The 20,109-nt window shown below is 41.6% G+C and overlaps 1 protein-coding gene across 4 annotated transcripts in view; it reads right to left on the bottom strand.

Moving 5' to 3' along the window:
• St8sia5 (ST8 alpha-N-acetyl-neuraminide alpha-2,8-sialyltransferase 5) overlaps window positions 1–20,109 on the bottom strand; it is a 106,584-nt gene that overhangs the window by 45,890 nt on the left and 40,585 nt on the right. For 2 of the 4 annotated variants that reach the window (XM_087189223.1, XM_087189219.1), the window contains exon 2: window positions 6,636–6,743. The exons of the other annotated variants lie outside the window; for them this stretch is intronic. In XM_087189223.1, coding sequence (XP_087045349.1) covers window positions 6,636–6,743 — 108 coding nt within the window. The remainder of the gene's footprint in view (window positions 1–6,635; window positions 6,744–20,109) is intronic. 4 annotated transcript variants of the gene reach the window in all.

The following is a 20,109-nucleotide window of genomic DNA, read 5'->3' as shown; positions in this document are numbered from 1 at the left end:
CCACACATCGGAGGTGTTATCCACAGCAGAGCTAGGGAGAGACTAATGATATGTGGTGGCTTAGCTGTGTGACCTCCAAAATTAGTGATTTTTAAAGTCAGCTAGAAGCAAGCGAAGTTAGATGGTTTATTCAGGTTTTCTCTCAGTTTCAAGAAGGCAGGGTCTTGAGAGGTGAGAGGGGATGCTTCCTCCTCAGGGCAATACTCTGAGTCAGAGCCAAAGCTGGGGCCAGCTCTACCCCAGCAGTGACTGCGTGAGGCAGGAGTGACCTGTGAGGACCTCAGCTGTGTGAGGTATTTTAACCTAGGCATTTTCAGCCAGCTATAGAATCTGTGGCCTCTGTAGCAACCAGAGTTAGGTTAATAAACCAAGATTACACATAAAGAAACTAAGGCACAGAAAGATTTGTGTAAGTGGTTATTTGCCCAGGGGATCCCACTGAGACTCTGTTAAAGTCCCCAAAGGTCAGGAGGTCAGGGATCCCATGAAATAACACCATCTGAGGAGTCTTCCAGCACCAATCACCCCAATTTCACGAACAGCTTCATCTTCATGAAGCCCAGGCCACATGAGGAGCACAGGAGAATAGCAAAGCCACCATTTTTATTTCATTTGTGTTTTTCCAGCATCCAGCCCAGAACATCTTGTCAAACCTGACCCTCTAAATGCTTTGTCCAGCTGGATGGAGCCCAAGAGCTCCGACTCACTCCCCTCACCTTTCTTCTCCACAAAAGTGAAAACTGACCAGAAAGGCTCACCGTAGGCCAGCCTGCATGGAGAAGGCAAGAGTGCTGCCAGACCCTCAACCTCATGGCCACACAATGGAATCTGTGGCTGCAGCTCCCTCAAGGGCTCCTCTTGGAAAGGCAGAATCCCCAGGAGCATGTAGAGTGTTTTCAGGAGTAACAATCAGGAAAGCACTAGGCTCAGGGGTCAGGCAGCTCACAGAAAGATTCCTTCTGAGGAATGAGGGGCAGGGAGAAGGAAGACACAGAAGGTAAGAAGTGGGAAAGAGCTGGGGAAGGGGAAGAGAGAACCTCAGGGTCATCCCGCCTGAGGCCTATGCTGGGGCTCTCACAACAGACCAGGAGGAAATACACAGGGCAGTGACCTACTTAAGTCCATATGGCCTTTTTACTCTGGTCTAACTGCCAGGAGCCCAGGACAGGAACAGAAGGTAAACAAGGACTTGGAACGAGAAAATGAGGAATTCCACCCCCATCTTGGATGATCTGTCCACAGTCCACCAAGGAGAACACCTCTCACATCTCCCACCAGGGGGGCACACTACACAGGGGTGCTCTGGCTCCACTCACCACCCAAAATTCCTTCTGAAAATGCCCTTCTGAAAATGCAGGTAAAGATAGCACCCATCTCAAATGTTGGAGGAAGAAGATTAAATGTGGTAATATGCAGACGGCACCCAGCAAGTTCCTGGCACACAGTCAGTCCCGAGTGATGCGGGGATCTGGGGGCCCCTGGAGACCCAAGCTGAGTCTCACCCCATCATGAAAGTGCCTGTGATGCCCATGCTAAGCTCCCGGAGCACTCACCATCTGTGCAACATAATTTATTACCTAATTATACAGTCTTGAAACAATTAGGAAACAATTCACTACAGCATAATAATAAAGTGCTGAATTGAATTCAGCCAAGTTCCTTCCAGCTCTACAGTACGACAATTCCAAATACCACACCACCCAGACTTCCTAGATATGCATAGAGATCTCAACCTCCTCCACTTGTTTTTCTGTGGCCATAGCTCTCTCAGGTCATCACTTTGGAGCTTCTATTTTCTTTTGTTGCTGTGGCCACCCTTCACTCTCCAACCCAGAAGTGCAGAAGTACAGGGAGAACAGTGTTCCAGCCACAGACCAGGGGCAGTGGCAGCAGCCTGGCCAGCTCTGCTCTAGACCTCAGACAGAAATCTTCCTGGTGCTGCCTGTCCTCTCCTCGCCTTGCCATTTCATCCCAGGGATAGGACTGGAGGTTCTGGGTCCGTGTAGAGTCAGGAAGGAGAGGGCAATGAAGTCAGGCTGTCTGGCCACCTGTGTGCTGGGCCTGGTGCTCAATGTTCCAGCATGCCCTGGAGATGTATGGATAGGTGGTCCAGCACAAGTCCCCAGGGTGAGAGGCTCCTCAGGATTGGGGGTGTCTGAAAAAACACAGAGGGTGTGTGTGGACTTGCCAAAGAGTTCTCCGTGCGTGCAATGACAAAAATTCCCTGAGGGCAGACATATTTTAGCCTTAAGGGAGTCAGGTGGGCTGGGCTATCTGAGAAGGCTCTAAGGAGATGGGGCTGGAGGTGCACTTTGGGAGGACAGGACTAGGATGTAGAGCAGGATCCAGGTGGAACAAACTAATTTGAAGGTCTTTGAGCTGTGGGTCTGAGCAGAGAGTTCACTGTGGCTGCTGAGACAGGGTATGCAGATCTCTGCCCCGGTTGCTCTCAGCCCCTACAACTGGGTCTTTTCCTGAAATGTCCTGAGGCAATGGATGCAACACTGCCCACCCTGGAGGACCCAGACCACCAAGGAGCAGCTCCCTTCCTCTACCCCAGAGCAGTGACCGGGGAGGCAAGAAGCAGGGCCAGGTTGGAGAGCCAGGGCCCTGAGCTGGACAGTGAGGACAAGTACTCTGCCTCACCTCCCACAACTGCTGGGCTCAGGGGTGAGACTCTCAGTTATCACCGAATGAAGCATATAATCTGCTTTTGTTGCTCTCTCTACTTTTTTCCTCCCAGTGTTCTGGGGGTTGAATCCAGGACCTTTTCACTGAACTACATACCCAGGCTTTTTATCTTTTGAGAGTCTCACTGAGTCACTAGGCTGAGATCAAACTTGCACTCCTGCCTCAGCCTCCCATAGTGCTGGGATTACAGGTATGCACCTCTCCACTTTTTATACACCTCTTCCCCAACTTTCAGTCTCCCCTTTTCCACCCAGCAGCCCCAAACCCTCAGGCTACCTTGCCATCTACTGTCTCAAGATAAAATCATCTGATAATTCCAAACAGTGAGTGGGTTTATGACTAAAGGTTTCCTTTCTCCAGATAACTATTCAAAGACACAGTGCCAGAAGACAAGGTTGAATCCAAAGAAATGTCTCTAAGAGAAGATTGTGGAACACTGAAACTGAAGTTTTCTTTCTTACCAATAGCCTTTAGTACTTCTCTGTTTAATTCATTCTTTTATTCAATCAACATTTTTGAGCATCCACTATATATGACAAGTGTCATAATGGGTGCTGAGAACTCAAAGATGAAAAAGCACTGTTGCTGCTGAGTAGGAGATGGAAAACTCAACTCATAATGTGGATGTGGCAACTATCTTCAAAGATCTTCCTACTTGTTTGAAGCATCTACTTAAGTAGAAACATTTGGTGATTAAAAATCATTCCTGTCTTGGAGAAAATGTTCAAATGGGAAAGGAAATAAGGGATGGGGGGAGAGGAAGGAAGGGAAAAGAAAAGAAAAGAGAATAGGAGGGGGAAAAATGGAAACAAAGCTTTTGTAAATAAGGAGGAAAGGGGTTGAAGGAAGGGGAAGAGATGGGGAAAAAAGAATCAAGATATATTATGTACAGGTATAAATTCCCTATGATGAATGTGATTGTTATGTATATCTAAAATGTACCAATAAAATTAATTTTTTAAAAAGAAAAATAAATTAAAAAGTACATATAAATGGCTAAGCCAGATGGAAATATAATAATAAATAGATACGTTTCTTAAAAGTAATAATAATAATAATATGCTTCTAAAAATCATTCCTCTCTACTTATTAAAGCAGTTCCTATAAAGATGTTTATTGAATAGTGCTTTGTAGACCTAGACTTGAACTTGATAAAGCTACATGTCAATATATATTTTATAACTCAGACATTTTCCCATTGAGCCTGGACACCCCGGCTACTCCTATGTGTGTCTAATGAGAAGATCTGACCACAGTTGTTATGAGAATGATCAGGCCTGGATTTTCTTCGTGGTTCCACTTGAAGTTCTCCAGACAGATCACTGGGACCAGTTCCTTCTCTTTCTGTTTTCTGCTTGAGCATACAGTGCATGAATCATTTGATTTTTTTGCCCCTCTTTTTCCTTGGGTTATATTTGGTATTTCCTGACTTCCCTTCCAACCCTATTAATAATATATGATAACAGGTTGTACCACACTTCAACATACCACACAACTATAGATAGCAAAATATGACATGCACTGAATTATTCAATAGGTGAATAATTCCATGGAGAGTGTTCCATATCCAGACGTGTAGAGTTGTTAATTGGGATGATATACATAGAGTCCTCATTTGGTCCTCCTCCAGCCCTGCAAATCTGTTGCCAGGAGCTGCCCAACCCATTTTAAAGAAGCCACAACCTGTTCATTCACCAAGGTAAAAAATTTCCCACTTACAGCTCAGTTCTGATTACATTAACCATCATCTCCCACATATAGGACCTCAACATAGCAGTCTCTCACATATGTGGGTGCTTTTAGGGTCAACTGGGAATTGAGACTTCAAATTGGAACTGTCCCAGAGAAACTTGGCATGTGTGGTCATGACATTTTTTCTGTGACTAAGGGAATTCTTAGTCAAATGGTGATTCTCCAAAGGGAAGTCAACTCAGCTGGTAGTGACATTGGATAAGGGGAGCTAAATTCCAAAAGCAAACTGACAGAGGCCAGCAGTGTCTCTGACCCTGAGAGATCCCAGGTGACAGGAAAGGGAGGTTGGCCTGAGTCAACAAGAGAGAAGGAGTGGAGAAGGAAATTAGGAAGAAGGGAGATAAGAGATAGGGAAGGAGAAATGAGGGCCAAGAAAGGGAGACAAAGAAAAGAGAAAAATGAGAATAAGAAGGGAAGAAAGTGAGGGGCGATACTGAGGAAGAGAATGGAGAAGATGGTGGCAGCAGCAGGAGTTAGGGACAGGACCCATGCCATGGCTTCAGCTGCTGACAGGGATATCTATCAAGAAACAATCTCCCAGGGTCCTGCTCACTCCAGCATTTTCTAGTCAAGGCCTCTCAAGTACCCATCTCTTCCACAAGGCTCCCCAGTGAGGCAGACACCTGCTCACTTACCTAGCCCACCTCCCACTTGGGCTAGACAGGGCTCCTGCAGCCCACATACAGGAAGAACTGTGGTCCTGACAGGCTAACATCAGACCCTTGAGTCCTCACCATGGTATATAGCCATCCATCCCCTCAGGCCTGTCCACAGGCACCTGCTCTCCTGGTTTCTGACCTTACAGCCACATATTTAACACATATTCTTTTCAAAGAATTGAACAAAAGTGTACTTACGGGGGGTTATAGGTTGTATTTAGATGTCCCTCCAAAGCTGCATGCAGACATAGGTGAGAAGTTTTGAAGGTGGCTGGCTTCGGGTGTGTGAATGTGGATTAAGGGTATGATGATAGGATTAAGGGGTCAGATGGTAGAAGCCCCACTTTGGGTGTAGGTGGCATCAATCAATGGGCCTTCAGCATGGATGGAATACACAAGGAGAGAGGAAAGGCAGGTCTGCTGCTAGTTGGTGCTGTTGCTTTGCTATCTCTTGCCTGTTTGTCATGGACTATTTCTCTTCTGCGATGCCCCTCTGCCATGCCACCTGGCCTTGAAGCCAGCTGACTATAGAGTGAAACCTCTACAAACTGTGAGCTAAATAAACCTTTCCTCCTTGAACTTGTGGGTGTTGGGTATTTTGTCTCAGCAACAAGAAAAGTAACTAAGGCAGGGAGGATCTCCTCAAAAACACATAACTTCTCTGAAGGGCCAATTTCATGTTTAAGCATCAAAATTAACTGTGAAGAAAGCCCAAGTCTCTTTCCAAGAGGAGCTGATCTAAGAGTTACATCATACTTAGAAACACAATAAATAAAAATTAAAAAACCAAATAGCTCAATCAGCCCCTGGAAACCCGGGTATGCGACACCCACACCCAACTCCTAGGAGAGAAGGAATCCTGCCTTGTCTACAAAAATTCCTTACAATCCCTCCTTGTAAACAGTGTGCCCTGCCTGAGAATATTCCATTTTTACTTACTGAATAAATATCACTGAATTCCCACTTCTGAGTTTGCAGAGTTCCTTTGTGACTGATTCTAGCTGCAAACACTACAACAGATCCAGAGAGAATAACTGTGTGATGGTATGAAGGCCGCATCTCAGCGCCAGCTTAATGGACACAGTTCTGCCCCTGCCAGGGGAGCTTTACTCAGGTCTGGTCTTTAGAGGACTTCAGAGGAACAAGGGACCCCTGTCTGACAGCCACCCCAATGCCATCCACACACATACCCCTACTCACACTTGCTGCTGATGTGCAAAATCCTTGTTGCAGTGCACAGCCTTTGATCCCACCCCCAAATGGAGACTTGAGACCTCTGTCTGCCACCCCACTCTGCCCCATAATAGGCCACTGAGTCCCTACTTTGTGGAGGTTGGGTCCTATCCCTCATGCTTCACATCTATTCAATCCTTGAGTTAAAGGAAACAGACCCCAAAATGCAGTGAGCTGTGAGCCACTGGACCAAGCTGCTCCTCCCCTGAGGCCAGCTCTGAGGGTGGGCAAAGTGGCAAGAATTACAGTGTCCCCACAGGACATGCTCCCCCCTCCCTGGCCATTTGCTGGGGTCTGTACCTGGAGCTGGAGTCACTGCTGCTCTGCACTGCTGGGTCATCGGTGACATTAAAGAGCCCCGTCCAATTGGCCAGCTGGTCATCACTCTGCCAACCAAACTGGAGGCCTCTGGCAAGAAAACGAGGCAGTGTCGGTACACATGCTCATTTGTTGTGTTAAGCCTGTCTACCAGACAGCCACATGCTGTCATCGTGGCCAAGAGACATAGAGCCTTGATTGTATCTTGGATGGACATGGTGGTGATGACTCTAACCATGAGGGTAACAATGGTAAACCAAAGTCTTTGGTGGCATCTCTGGTATCCTACATCCAGGCCTCACTTCATCTTTATAGGCAGAGCTAAGATCACACATTTCACATGCTGGAAAACTGAGGCTTAGAGAGATTAACATCACAGGGCTTTTCTATCTCTCTCCTATGTGGCACTGTACCTCAATTCCACCTCTAGAGACTTAAACCAAAAGAACTCTAGTCTCTAGCACTTTGACCTCCTTAGAGGTCAGATGCTTTTCAAATATTTTAATGAAATTTTCAATTTCCCGATGTATAAGGATACTACTCCTAGTTTAAGATAATGGATTTAAAAACCTGACAAAAATGACAGCAAAGCAATAAAGAAAGACAAGGGCATGGAGAGAAGGTGACAGAAGGGGACAGCAACAACATTTTTAGAAGACAACAAACATATGGGTGGTCGACTTAGGTCATTAAAAAGTGGAATCCAGATGACCTGCAAGAGGCAAGTCTATTCATAGTCCACAAAGGCCAAAGGCTGGGTGGGGAGTGCAAGGGGTCAGGGCCACTGCTGCTGCTGTGTGTGACAGAACTAAAGGCCAAAGGACTGTGGTAAGACTATAGGAGCAGTTAGACATCCTCCCCACAACACACACCCACACCCAGTCAAAATCCCTTTCATAAACCCAAATGGCCTGGCCACTGCACCTGCCTATCCCACAGATGGCAGCAGATTTGCTCCCCAGGAAAGCTGGACCATAAAAGTTCTGCAGTGTTTTCTTCATGTGTGCATACTCCACACCGAACACAGCGAGGCACACCTGAAGTTCTGCTGACTGAATGCACCTGGGTTTTCTGTGCTGGGAACCACCCATCCTGCCTATCCTCAGGTCTAGCTAGGGAAACTGAGGCTCAAAGAAAATGGCTAGAAAGACATAGGCTGGTGCCCACCTAAGCACCCTGGGACACACTTTCTTGCCTGGCACTGTGGACACCTGGGGCTTGAGGGCTCTTTGTTGGGGGGTCCCATCTTGTGCATTGTAGGATACTGTACAACATCCCAGGTATCTGCTACTAGATGCCACCAGCATGGAACCACAAGCCTCCTGCATGATGATCAAAAATACCTCCAGGCATCGCCAAATGTTCCCTGGGGGAAAAATCACCTTGGTTGAGAACGTTTATAATACAACAATCCACAGCACAAGGAACTTTCTCGGGATTGGCTGACCCTTAAACACAAATGTGCTACTAGACACCACTGGTGGGTGAAGAAAGTTTGAATTTGAAAGCCATAGAACAAAACAAATTAAAAAAGAAACTCACAGGGAAAGAGACAAATAAAAATTTAATTAAACTCTTAATAATAAGTAACCTCTCAGTGAAGGGAATGGGATAGCAGATGGTTTTTGGAGCTGGTCCATCCATATCTCCACTAATGAGCTGATGCCCTTAGTTGAGTCTCTGCTCCTCTCATAGCCTGTCTTCTCATCTTTGAAGTACAGGACTGTCCTGGATGTCTCCATAGTCCTTGACTACAAGTGTCTTAGAGCTGAGCCATCTTTCTCCTTCAGATGTTTGCCCACTTTCCATGTGGGCATTGGCTCAGGTTCCCAGCCAGACTCTGGTGCTAGTGAAGAGCTGTATACATGAGATGCTCAATCCACACTTTGTTACCTGGCTACTGTTTCCCTTTTCACCCTCTCAAGTCTCCATGGCAGAGGGGAGTTCAGCCTGGCAGAGGAAGAAAACCGGCGGAACACAGTCTGAGACCAAGGCAAAACGCCCATCCAGGCTGGGGATTTAGCTCAGTGGTTTCACCACCTGCTGCACAAGCGCAAGGACCCAAGTTCAATCCCTGGTACCAAAAACAACAACAACAACAACAACACCCATCCAGTTCTCAGTGTGCTCAGAAAACAGCCACTCTCCATTTTGGTATGATTCAATAATTATTCATTTATTTATTTATTGAGGTGGTTAAATTTCAATATTTAAGAGATCAGCAAAGTATTCCTTGGAGAGCAACTGGATTTGGTTTACTCAGAAGAAAGGCCTTTGTGAACCTCTCTGAACTGGGCTCCTTATTTTTACATATATGATCTTGATTTGTAGAATAGCCCAAGCAAAAAGTCTCATTATCTGTATTTATAAATCATGACCTATGCAGCCCTAAGAGTTTTGCTGACTCTCTTAAGATCACAAGGCTAACAAGTGGCCAAGCTAAGATTTAAACCCAGGACAGTCTGACTCTGAAAAGTTTTATTCCTAAAAACATGTGTCTCTTTGCCAAAAAAAAAGGGAGGGGAGTGATTTCCACCTGAGATTTTGCAAATTAACTGGTTTGCAAACATATTCAGATCAGTTTCCAGCCTAACAGTGCGCTATGAAATTCACAGCTCCTTAAAAATAACCTGGCCAGCAAGACTTTTCTCCACTGAATGCACAAAAGGTCAGGTAGCCACACTGCACTCTCCCACTCCCTGGGTAAGCAGACATTAATTACAATCCTTGAGCAGGAAATATGATGACATAAAAGATGCTCATTATAAGTTAAATTTTAAAAAAACAGGCTACAAAAGGGGGATATGCAAGTTCTGGTGTGCTTTCCAGCTCTCCAGCTCTCCAGCTCCTGCAGTACTGGTCTGTCCTGCAGGACACCCAGTGGAGCTCCCTGCCAGGAACTTTCAGAAGCACTGTTTGTAGGGGTCGTTGAGGGGAGTTCCGGAGCACACAGAGGCTGTCCAGTACTGAGTGCAGCAGTACCTCCCCAGGCCACTTCCAGGAGAAACAATAAACAACTTTGAAGATCAGTTTATAAAACTCATCGAAAGTCTCCTCCAATAGACTGTTCCACCACTTCCAGACCAGAGGTAGGGCCCTCTGGGCTGCCTTTCCACTGCTCCCAGCCCAGAGAAAGGGGCTTCCAGGCTGCTGTTCCACTGCTCCCAGCCCAGAGGAAGGGGCTTCCGGGCCACCTTTGCACCACTTCCAGAGCAGAGGAAGGGGCTTCCGGGCCACTGTTCTGCCACTCCCAGTGCAGAGCAAGGGGCTTCTGGGCCGCCATTCCACCACTCCCAGCCCAGAGGTAGGGGCTTCGAGGCCACCTTTGCACCACTCCCAGAGCAGAGGAAGGGGCTTGCAGACTGCTGTTCCATCACTCCCAGCCCAGAGGAAGGGGCTTCTGGGCTGCCTTTCCACCACTTCCAGCCCAGAGGAAGGGGTTTCTGGGCTGCCTTTCCACTGCTCTCAGCCCAGAGGTAGGAGCTTCTGGGCTGCTGTTCCACCACTCCCAGTGCAGAGTAAGAGGCTTAAGGGGCTGCTGTTCACTGCTCCCAGCCCAGAGGAAGGGGGTTCTGGGATGCCGTTCCACTTCTTGAAGCCCAGAGGTAAGGACTTCCAGGCTGTTGTTACACCACTCCCAGCACAGAGGAGGTGAGCTGCGCAGGCGCCATCAGCACCCCCCCACGCCCCCACCCCACCAACGAAATGAGAAGATACGTCAACAAGTCTCAAAACCAGACTTCCAGATCACCTAAGGCAACCCCAAAAGGAAACAAGATGGAACACTCTGATACTCAATCATCTGGGCTGGCAACAAAAGAGGATCTGAAAAAGTGAAATCAGAAATAATTTCTCAGATAACAGCAGAGATTGTGCTCATAGTGCAAGACATGATGAATAAATCTAGAGAGGACACAGATTTAAAAAAAAATAGAGGAGCTGAGGAACACGATGGAATCCCAACATAGGAAACAAATGGTATCCATAAAACAGATACAAACAGATTTCCAGGAGTTACAGCAAAATGAGCCAATGTGAGGTCAAAATTTCAGATATAGAAGATAAGATTGCAATTAGTGATCAGGAAAAGAAAAATTGCTTCAAAATTATAAGGGACCATGAGAAATCAATCCAGCAGCTCCTAGACGATGCAAAGAAGAATAACATAAGCCTGATTGGAGTCAATGAAGAAACAGGAGAGAATGCAGATGACATAAAAAAACTGTTCACAGAAGTGATTGCAGCAGAAAACTTCCCAAGGGGGGGCGGAGAACTTGACATACAGATAAGTGAGGCATATAGGACTCCAAATAGCCTTGATCAAAAAAATCTACATATAGGCATATAATTGTTAAGATTCCAGAAACTCAACAGAAAAACAAAGTTCTACAAGCAGTTAGAGAAAAGAAACAAATCACATACAAAGGAAAGCCCATCAGAATCACAGCAAACTTCTCAATGCAAACCCTCAAGGCAAGAAGAGCTTAGAGTGATATATTCCAAGCCCTAAAGGAAAACATCCTCCAATCCAAATTGATGTACCCTGCAAAGCTATCTTTCAAAATTGATGGAGAAATAAGATACTTTCATGACAAAGAGCACCTTAGGAACTTCATGAATACCAAGCCATCACTCCAAAAAATTTTACATAATATCCTAGGAACAGACAATGAGGATCACAACCCCAGGAAGCACAGTAGAATGAATCCATCGGGCGTGACAAAATATTAAATGTAAAGGGGGAGAATCCAATAAAAAGAAAAAGCCATGACAATGATAAGTTAATATGTATCACTTATAACCATCCATGTTAATGGTCTCAATCCACCAATCAAAAGAAATAGACTGGAAGAATGGGTCAAGAAGCAAAATCTAAAACTAAGCTGCATACAAGAAACACACTTAATTCAAAAAGAAACTCACAGATTGAAAGTTAAATGGTGGAAAACAATGCTCCATGTGAAAGGAACACAAAAAAAAGCAGGAGTAGCTATCCTCTTTGTAGATCAAGTGGATTTCAAACCAACACTGATTAAGAGACAAAGAAGGATACTACATCCTTGTAAAGGGAACAATCCAACAGGAAGACATGAGAATCATGAATATATATGCACCAAACCCTAGTGCACCTAAGTATATAAAACAAATACTAATGGACATGAAAAGTCATATATCCACTAATACAATAGTAATGGGGGACCTCAATACACCACTGTCACAAATAGATAGATCAGCTAGACAAAAATAAGTAATGAAATACTAGAACTCAATCAAACTCTTGAACAAATGAACTTAACAGATGTTTACAGAGTCTCCCACCCTGCAAAATCAGAATACACATTCTTTTTAGCTGCACATGGGTTGTTCTCCAAATTAGACCACATACTCACTCATAGAACATGTTTAAGGAAGTTCAAAGGAAGTGACATTATCCCCTGTGTATTATCAGACCACAGTGTGATGAAATTGGAGATCAATAGCAAAAGAAACTGGAAAAATTTCATAAACACATGGAAATTGAACAACACACTTCTGAATAACCAATGGGTCACAGAGGAAATTAAAGAAGAAATCAGACAGTTCCTTCAATTAAATGACAAGGACAATACAACATATCAGAATCTATGGGACAAAATGAAAGCAGTCTTATGAGGGAAATTCACAGCAGTGAATATGCATATTAGGAAAACAGAACGAGCCCAATTAGACAACCTCATGTGAACTGCAAGCTTCTAGAAAAAGAAGAGCAGGACAAACACAAAACACATACAAGGGAGGAAATTACAAAGATCAGAGCAGAAATCAATGCAATGGAGACTAAGAGAATGATACAAAAAATCAATGAAGCCAAGAGTTGGTTCTTTGAAAGAATCAACAAAATTGACAAACCCTTAGCTAACCTTATCAGAAAAAGAAAAGAAAAGGTACAAATCCATGCAATTAGGAATGAAAAGGGTGAAATTACAACAGACCCAGCAGAAATCCAGACGATCATCAATACCTACTTCCAAAACCTATACGCCAATAAGATGGAAAACACAGAAGAAATGGAGAGATACCTACATATGTATGAATTGCCAAAGTTGAACAAAGAAGACCTAAGAATTCTAAACAACCCAATATCAACCAATGAAATTGAAAATGTAATTAAAAACTTACCAACTAAGAAAAGCACAGGTCCTGATGGCTTCACTGCTGAATTTTACAAGACATTTAGAGAGGAACTATTGCCACTACTGTTTAAGCTCTTCAATGAAATTGAAAGGGAACAATACTCTCAAATTCATTCCTGGAAGCAAGCATCACCTTGATCCCCAAAGCAGAGAAAGACCCAACTGAAAAAGACAATTATAGGCCAATCTCACTAATAAACATAGATGCAAAAATCCTTAATAAGATACTGGCAAATAGAATGCAAAAGATCATCAAGAAGAGCACACGCCCTGACCAAATGGGATTCATCCCAGGGATGCAGGGATGGTTCAACATACACAAATCAATCAATGTAATACACTATATTAAAAGAGCCAAGGACAAAAAGCATATGATCACCTCAATAGATGCAGAAAAAGCATTTGACAAAATCCAACACACATTTATGATAAAAACCCAACAAATAATTGGAATAGATGGTCTCTACCTCAAACTGATAAAAGCCATCTATGAAAAACCAACAGCCAATATCATACTAAATGGTCAAAGCCTGAAATCTTTCACACTAAAATCAGGAATAAGACAAGGATGTCCACTATCACCACTCTTGTTCAACATGGTTTTGGAAACATTAGCCACTGCAGTTAGACAAGAGAAAGAAATAAAAGGAATAAATATAGGAAATAAAGAAGTCAAATTGTCATTATTTGCAGATGACATGATACTCTATATAGAAGACCCCAAGAACTCCATCAAAAGTCTTCTAGACTTAATAACCAAATTCAGTCAAGTAGCTGGTTACAAGGTCAACACACAAAAATCAATAGCTTTCCTCTACATGAACAACAGACTGACTGAGACAGAAATAGGGCAAACAATTTCTTTCACAATAGCTTCCAAAAAACTGAAATACCTAGGAATCAACCTAATAAAAGAAATCAAAGACCTCTTCTCTGAAAACTATGGCACTCTGAAAAGAGAGATTGAAGATGATATCAGAAAATGGACAGACATCCCCTGCTCCTGGGTAGGTAGGATCAATATAGTGAAAATGGCCATACTTCTAAAACTGCTATATAGATTCAATGCAATCCCAATTGAAATCCCAGCAGCATACTTCATGGACCTTGAGAAAACAATCCAAAAATTCATTTGGAACAAGAAGAGACCCAGAATAGCAAAAGCAATTCTATGCAACAGAGACATGTCAGGGGGTATCACAATCCCCAACTTGAAACTATACTACAAAGCTACTGTGATAAAAACAGCATGGTACTGGCAAAAAAACCAGACCTGTTCACCAGTGGAACAGATTAGAAGATGCAGAAACAACGCCAGACACACTCAGCCATCTCATCTTCTATAAAGGAGCCAAACACCCTCACTGGACGAAAGATAACCTCTTTGATAAATGGTACTGGAAAAATTGGGTTTCAACTTGCCAAAGATTAAAACTAGACCTATATCTCTCACCATGCACTAAACTAAAATTGAAATGGGTTAAAGATCTAAATACTAAAATAGAAATGCTGAGTCAGCTGGAAGAGAGGTTAGGTAGAACTCTTGAAGACATTGGTGTAGGAAAAGATTTTATGAACAAAACCTCACTTGCCTGTAAACTAGCACAAACAATCAACAAGTGGGATCTCTTCTTATTAAAAAGCTTCTGTACAGCAAGAGAAACCACCAGCAGTGTGAAGAGACAACCCACAATGTGGGAAAAAATCTTCACCTGCTCTTCCTCTGACAAAGGTCTACTATCTCGAATCTATAAAGAACTTCAAAAGATCAGACCTCCCAAATTTAAAGACCCAATTGAAAAATGGGCAGCTGAAATGAACAGACATTTCTCAGACAAAGAAGTAGAAATAGCAAATAAATACATGAAAAAATGTTCAACATCACTGGTCATTCGAGAGATGCAAATGAAAACAACACTGAGATTCCACTTCACTCCAGAAAGAATGGCTGCTATCATGAAATCAACCAAGAACAAATGCTGGCGGGGCTGTGGGGAAAGAGGAACCCTGCTCCACTGCTGGTAGGAGTGTAGACTGGTGCAAGCACTGTAGACTGGTGCAAGCACTGTGGAAATCAGTATGGAGATACCTCAAAGAGCTAGGACTGGAAGTCCCATTTGACCTTGCTCTTTCACTGCTGGGGATCTTCCCTAAAGAATTAAAAGGATCATACCACAGTGATATATGTGCACCCATGTTCACAGCAGCACAGTTTGTGATAGTTAAAACTTGGAAACAGCCCAAATGCCCATCGACTGGAGACTGGATAAAGAAAATGTGGTTTTTTATAAAATGGAGTACTATTCAGCCATAAAAAATGAGAAATTACTGTCATTTGTAGCTAAATGGATGCACATTGAGGCGATACTCTTAAGTGAAATAAATAGGACACACATGTATAAATACCGAATAGTTTCTCTGGTATGAGAAACTGAAAGTGTAAATAAGGACTAAAACATATAATAGGTAATGTGAAATAGGAAGAAAAGGGGCAAAGGGGAAGGAAGTGGGAGGGGTAGGGGAAAGGAAAGATGGGGATGGAATTAATACGAGAAAATGGAAAAATAGGAACAAAATCTTTGTAAATAGGGAGGGGTGGAGGGGTTGAAGGGAAGGCTGGGCAAGGGTGAAAAATAAGAACCAAGAGAGATTATGTAAAGGTGCAAATTTCCAATGATGAATGTCATTATATTGTATACCTACAATGTACCAATGATTAGAATGAATTATCAGTAATGTAAAATAGGAAGAAAAGGTCCAAATGGGTAGGGGTAGTGGGAAGGGCAGGGGAAAGGAAAGAAGGGAAAGGAAAAAATGATGAGAAATGGAAAAAATGGCAATAAAGTCTTTGTAAATAGGGAAGGGTGGAGGGCGTGAAGGGAGGGCTAGGAATGGGGAAAAAATAAGAACCAAGATGCATTATGTAAAGGTACAATTCCCAATGAGAAATGTAATTGTGTTGTATACCTACAATGTACCAATAAAAGAATTTAATACACAAAAAAAAGAAATTACATTGATCTTAGGGAATTAGTACATAAAGAAACTTAAAAGAGACAAATTAAAAATATACCAATAAAAGAGAATACTATAATAAACTTCAATGCACCCATTATTTACCTTCAATGGTGAGAGACACACTGCCATTTTTGCTTCATTTATACCTGTATCTGTTCCTTGCTCCCTTTTTAAATTTACTTTTATAAAGATAAACTTTATTTTTTATTAAGTATATTGGTACAATTTATACATATATACTGATCACATTCATCATAGGGAATTTGTACCTGTGCATGATATATCTTGATTCCTTTTTTCCCATTCCCCTCCCCTCCCTCCAACACCTCTTCCACTCCTTATTTAAAAAGCTTTATTTCTATTTTATCCTTCTTTTCTCATTTTTTCTTTTCCCTTCCTTCCTTTCCCCCTCCCCCCTTCCTAGGTCCCCTTTCCTTTTGAACAATTTCTTTCTATTTCACAATATCTGTTATTCATTTTGGTCCTTATTTACACTTTCTGTTTCTCACACAGGAGAAACAATGTGATATTTAAACATGTGTGTCCAATTTATTTCACTTAAGAGTATGGTCTCAAGGTTCATCCATTTACCTGGAAATGTCTCAAGTTTATCATTCTTTATAGCTAAGTAGTACTCCATTATATAAAAAAACTCACATATTTTTTATCCATTCATTGGTTGACGAGCATTTGGGTTGTTTCCAAGATTTAGCTATTATAAACTGCGCTGCTATAAAGATCATTGCACATATATTGCTGTGGTATGATGATTTTAATTCTTTTGGGATGATATCAAGAAGGGAAATAGCTGGGTCAAATGGTACATCTAGTCTTAGTTTCTTGAGAAATCTCCACACTGATTTCCACAGTGGTTGCACCAGTCTACACTCCCACTAGCAGTGGAAAATGGTTCCTTTTTCCCCACTGCCCTGCCAGCATTTGTTATTGGTTGATTTCTTGATAATAGTAATTCTTTCTGGAGTGAGATGGAATCTCAGCGTTCTAATTTGCATCTCTTGACTTATCAATGATATTGAACATTTTTTTCATGTATTTATTTGCTGTTTGTACTTCTTCACCTGAGAAGTGTGCATTCATCTCAGATGCCCATTTTTGGATTGAGTCTAAATTTGGGGTGGGAGTATGATTTTTTTCAATTCTTTATATGTTCTAGATGTCAGTGCTTTGTCTGATGATCAACTAGCTAAAATATTTTCCCAGTCCATGGTTGTCTTTTCACTCTGTTGGTGATTTCTTTTGCTATGCAAAAGCTTTTTAATAAGATGAGACTGCCGTTATTGATTCTTTGTAGTATTTCCCGTGCAATCGGGGTTTGGTTCAGACATTTTTGCCTACACCTGTGTTAGTTCTACCTATTCTATCTTCCAGCAGATTAAGTGCTTCTATTTTAATATTTAGATCTTTGATCCATTTTGATTTTAGTTTGGTGCATGGTGAGAGATATGGGTCTAATTTTAGTCTTTGGCATGTGAAAAGCAAGTTTTTTCAGCACTATCTTTCTTTCCAGCACTATCATTCTTCCAGTGAATGTATTTGGCTCCTTGCTCAAAGATAAGGTGGCTAAGTATGTTTGGAGTTGTTGCAGCATCGTCTAATCTGTTTCACTGATCCTCTGGTCTGTTTTTTTGTTTTTGTTTTGTTTTGTTTTTTGCCAGCACTGTGCTGTTTTTAATCACAGTAGCTCTGCAGTATAACTTCAAGTCAAGGATTGTGATGCCCACTGCCTTGCCTTTGTTGAACAGGATTGTTTTTGCTACTCTAGGTCTCTTCTGGTTGCAAATGAATGCTAGAAATGTTTTCTCTGGTTCTGTGAGGTATGCTTATGGTATTTTGATTGGGACTGCATTAAATTTGTATAACAATTTTGAGAGTATGGCCATTTTCACTATGTTGGCTCATCCTACTCAAGAGCAAGGGATATCTTTCCATTTTCTGATAGCCTTTTTGATCTCCTTTTTCAGAGTACTGTAATTTTCAATGTAAAAATCTTTTACTTTCTTTGTAGATTGATTCCTAAGTATTTCATTTTTTTTTTGATGCTATTGTGAAAGGTGTGGTTTCCCTAATTTCTCTCTCAGTGAGTTTATTTGTGTACAGGAGTGTTATTGATTTTTGAGTGTCGGCTTTGTACCTGGGTATGCTACTGAATTTGCTTATTAAATCTAGAAGTCATTTGGTTGAGTTTTGGGGGTCTCTTATGTACAGTATCCTATCACATGCAAATAATGATAATATAATTTCTTTCTTTTCTATCTTTATTCCTTTTATTTCTTTCTCTTGACTAATTGCTCTCACTAATGTTGCCAGAACTATATTGAATAAGAGTGGTGACAGTGGACACCCTTGTCTTGCTCCTTATTTTAGCGTGAGTTCTCAGTTTTTGTCCATTTAGTATAATGCTGGCTGTTGGTTTATCATAGATGGCTTTTATCTGATTGAGATAAAAACCATCTATTCCAATTTTCTGTAGGGTTTTTATCAAAAATGGGGTTGAATTTTGTCAAATGCAGTTGCTGCATCTATTGAGATGATCATATGTTTTTTGTCCTTGGCTCTGTTGATGTGGTATTATATTGTATATTATAGTGTATGTATTATATTATATTGTGTATTATATTGCATTATTGTATTATATTTATTGATTTGTGTATGTTGAACCATCTCTGCATCCCCAGGATGAATCCTATTTCATTATGGTGTATAATCTTCTTGATTTGTTGCATTCTGTTTGCTAGTATCTCACTGAGGATTTTTGCATCTATGTTCATTAGGGAGACTGGCCTATAGTTCTCTTTTTTTGGTTGGATCCTTCTGCAGTTTTTGCATCAGGGTAATGCTGGCTTCCAGGAATGATTTGAGGAGTAATGCTTCCCTTTCAATTTCATTAGAGTTTGAAGAGTAATGACATTAGATCTTCTCTAATTTTCTTATAGAATTCAGCAGTGAAATGGTCAGAACCTGGGCTTTTCTTTGAGTTTTTAATTACATTTTCAATTTCATTGACTGATATTGGGTTATTTAGAATTTTCACATCTCCTTGATTCAGTTTTGATAATTAAAATGTGTCTAGAAATCTGTCCATTTCAGTACAGGTTCTCGAAGTAGGTATTGATGATCTTCTGGATTTCCATAGGATCTGTTCTGATTTCATCCCTTTCCTTCCTAATTGCATGAATTTGAGTCTTTTTTCCCCCCTTTTTTATAAGGTTGTCTTAAGAGTTTGTCAACTTTATTTAATCTTTCAAAGAACTAATTCTTTGATTCATTGATTCTTTGTATTTTTTTTTACTCTTAATTGAATTAATTTCTTCTCTGATTCTTATCATTTCCTCCCTTGTGCACTCTTTGGGCCTGATTTGTTCTTCTTTTTCTCAATATCTGAGCTCATTCTGCTTTCCTGATGTGAGAATTCACTGTTATAAATTTCCCTCTTAGAACTGCTTTCATTGCATCCCATAAATTCCAGTATGTTGTATGGGCACTATCATTTAACTGTGGCCATCCATGACTCATTGGTTGTTCAGGAAAGTGTTACTTAATTTCCATGTGTTTATGGAATTTTGTAGTTTCTTTTGTCATTGATTTCTAATTTCATTGGACTATGGTCATATGGACTAATATGCATGGGATAATTTCAATTCCATTGTATTTACTTAAGCATGTTCTATGGGCTAGTATGTGGTGTCTTTTGGAGAATGTCCCATGTGCAGCTGAGAAGAATGTGTATTCTGATGTTGTGGGGTGAAATAGTCTGTAGACATCTACTGAGTTCATTTTTTCACAGGTTCGGTTCAGTTCTGCTATTTCTTTGCTGATTTTTTTGTCTAGTTGATCTATTTGTGACAATGGGGTATTAAGGTCACCCATTCCAATTATGTTAGTGCATATTAGATTTTTCATGTCTGTTAATATTTGTTTTATGTAGTTGGGTGCATCAGTATTTGGCGTATATATATTTGATTGTTACCTCTTCTTCTTGGAGTTTTCCCTTAACAAGGATGTAGTAACCTTCTTTGCCCTTTTGATCAGTCTTGGCTGAAGTTCACACTGTCTGCAAATAGAATAGCAACCCTTGCCTTTTTCTGGGTTTCTGTCACATGAATTGTTTTCCATCCTCTGCTTTTCAGTATATGAATTTCTTTTTGAGTTAAATGTGTTTGTTGTATGCAGCATATTGTTAGATCTTGTTTCTTGATCCATTCTGCCAGTCTGTTTCTTTTGATTGGTAAATTGAGATCATTTAC

This window comes from Heterocephalus glaber, unplaced genomic scaffold (assembly GCF_053883595.1).
Source record: "Heterocephalus glaber isolate CG9 unplaced genomic scaffold, H.glaber_assembly_v1.0 deba00000331, whole genome shotgun sequence".
NCBI lineage: Eukaryota > Metazoa > Chordata > Mammalia > Rodentia > Bathyergidae > Heterocephalus > Heterocephalus glaber.
This window is presented reverse-complemented; position numbering and strand designations above follow the sequence as displayed.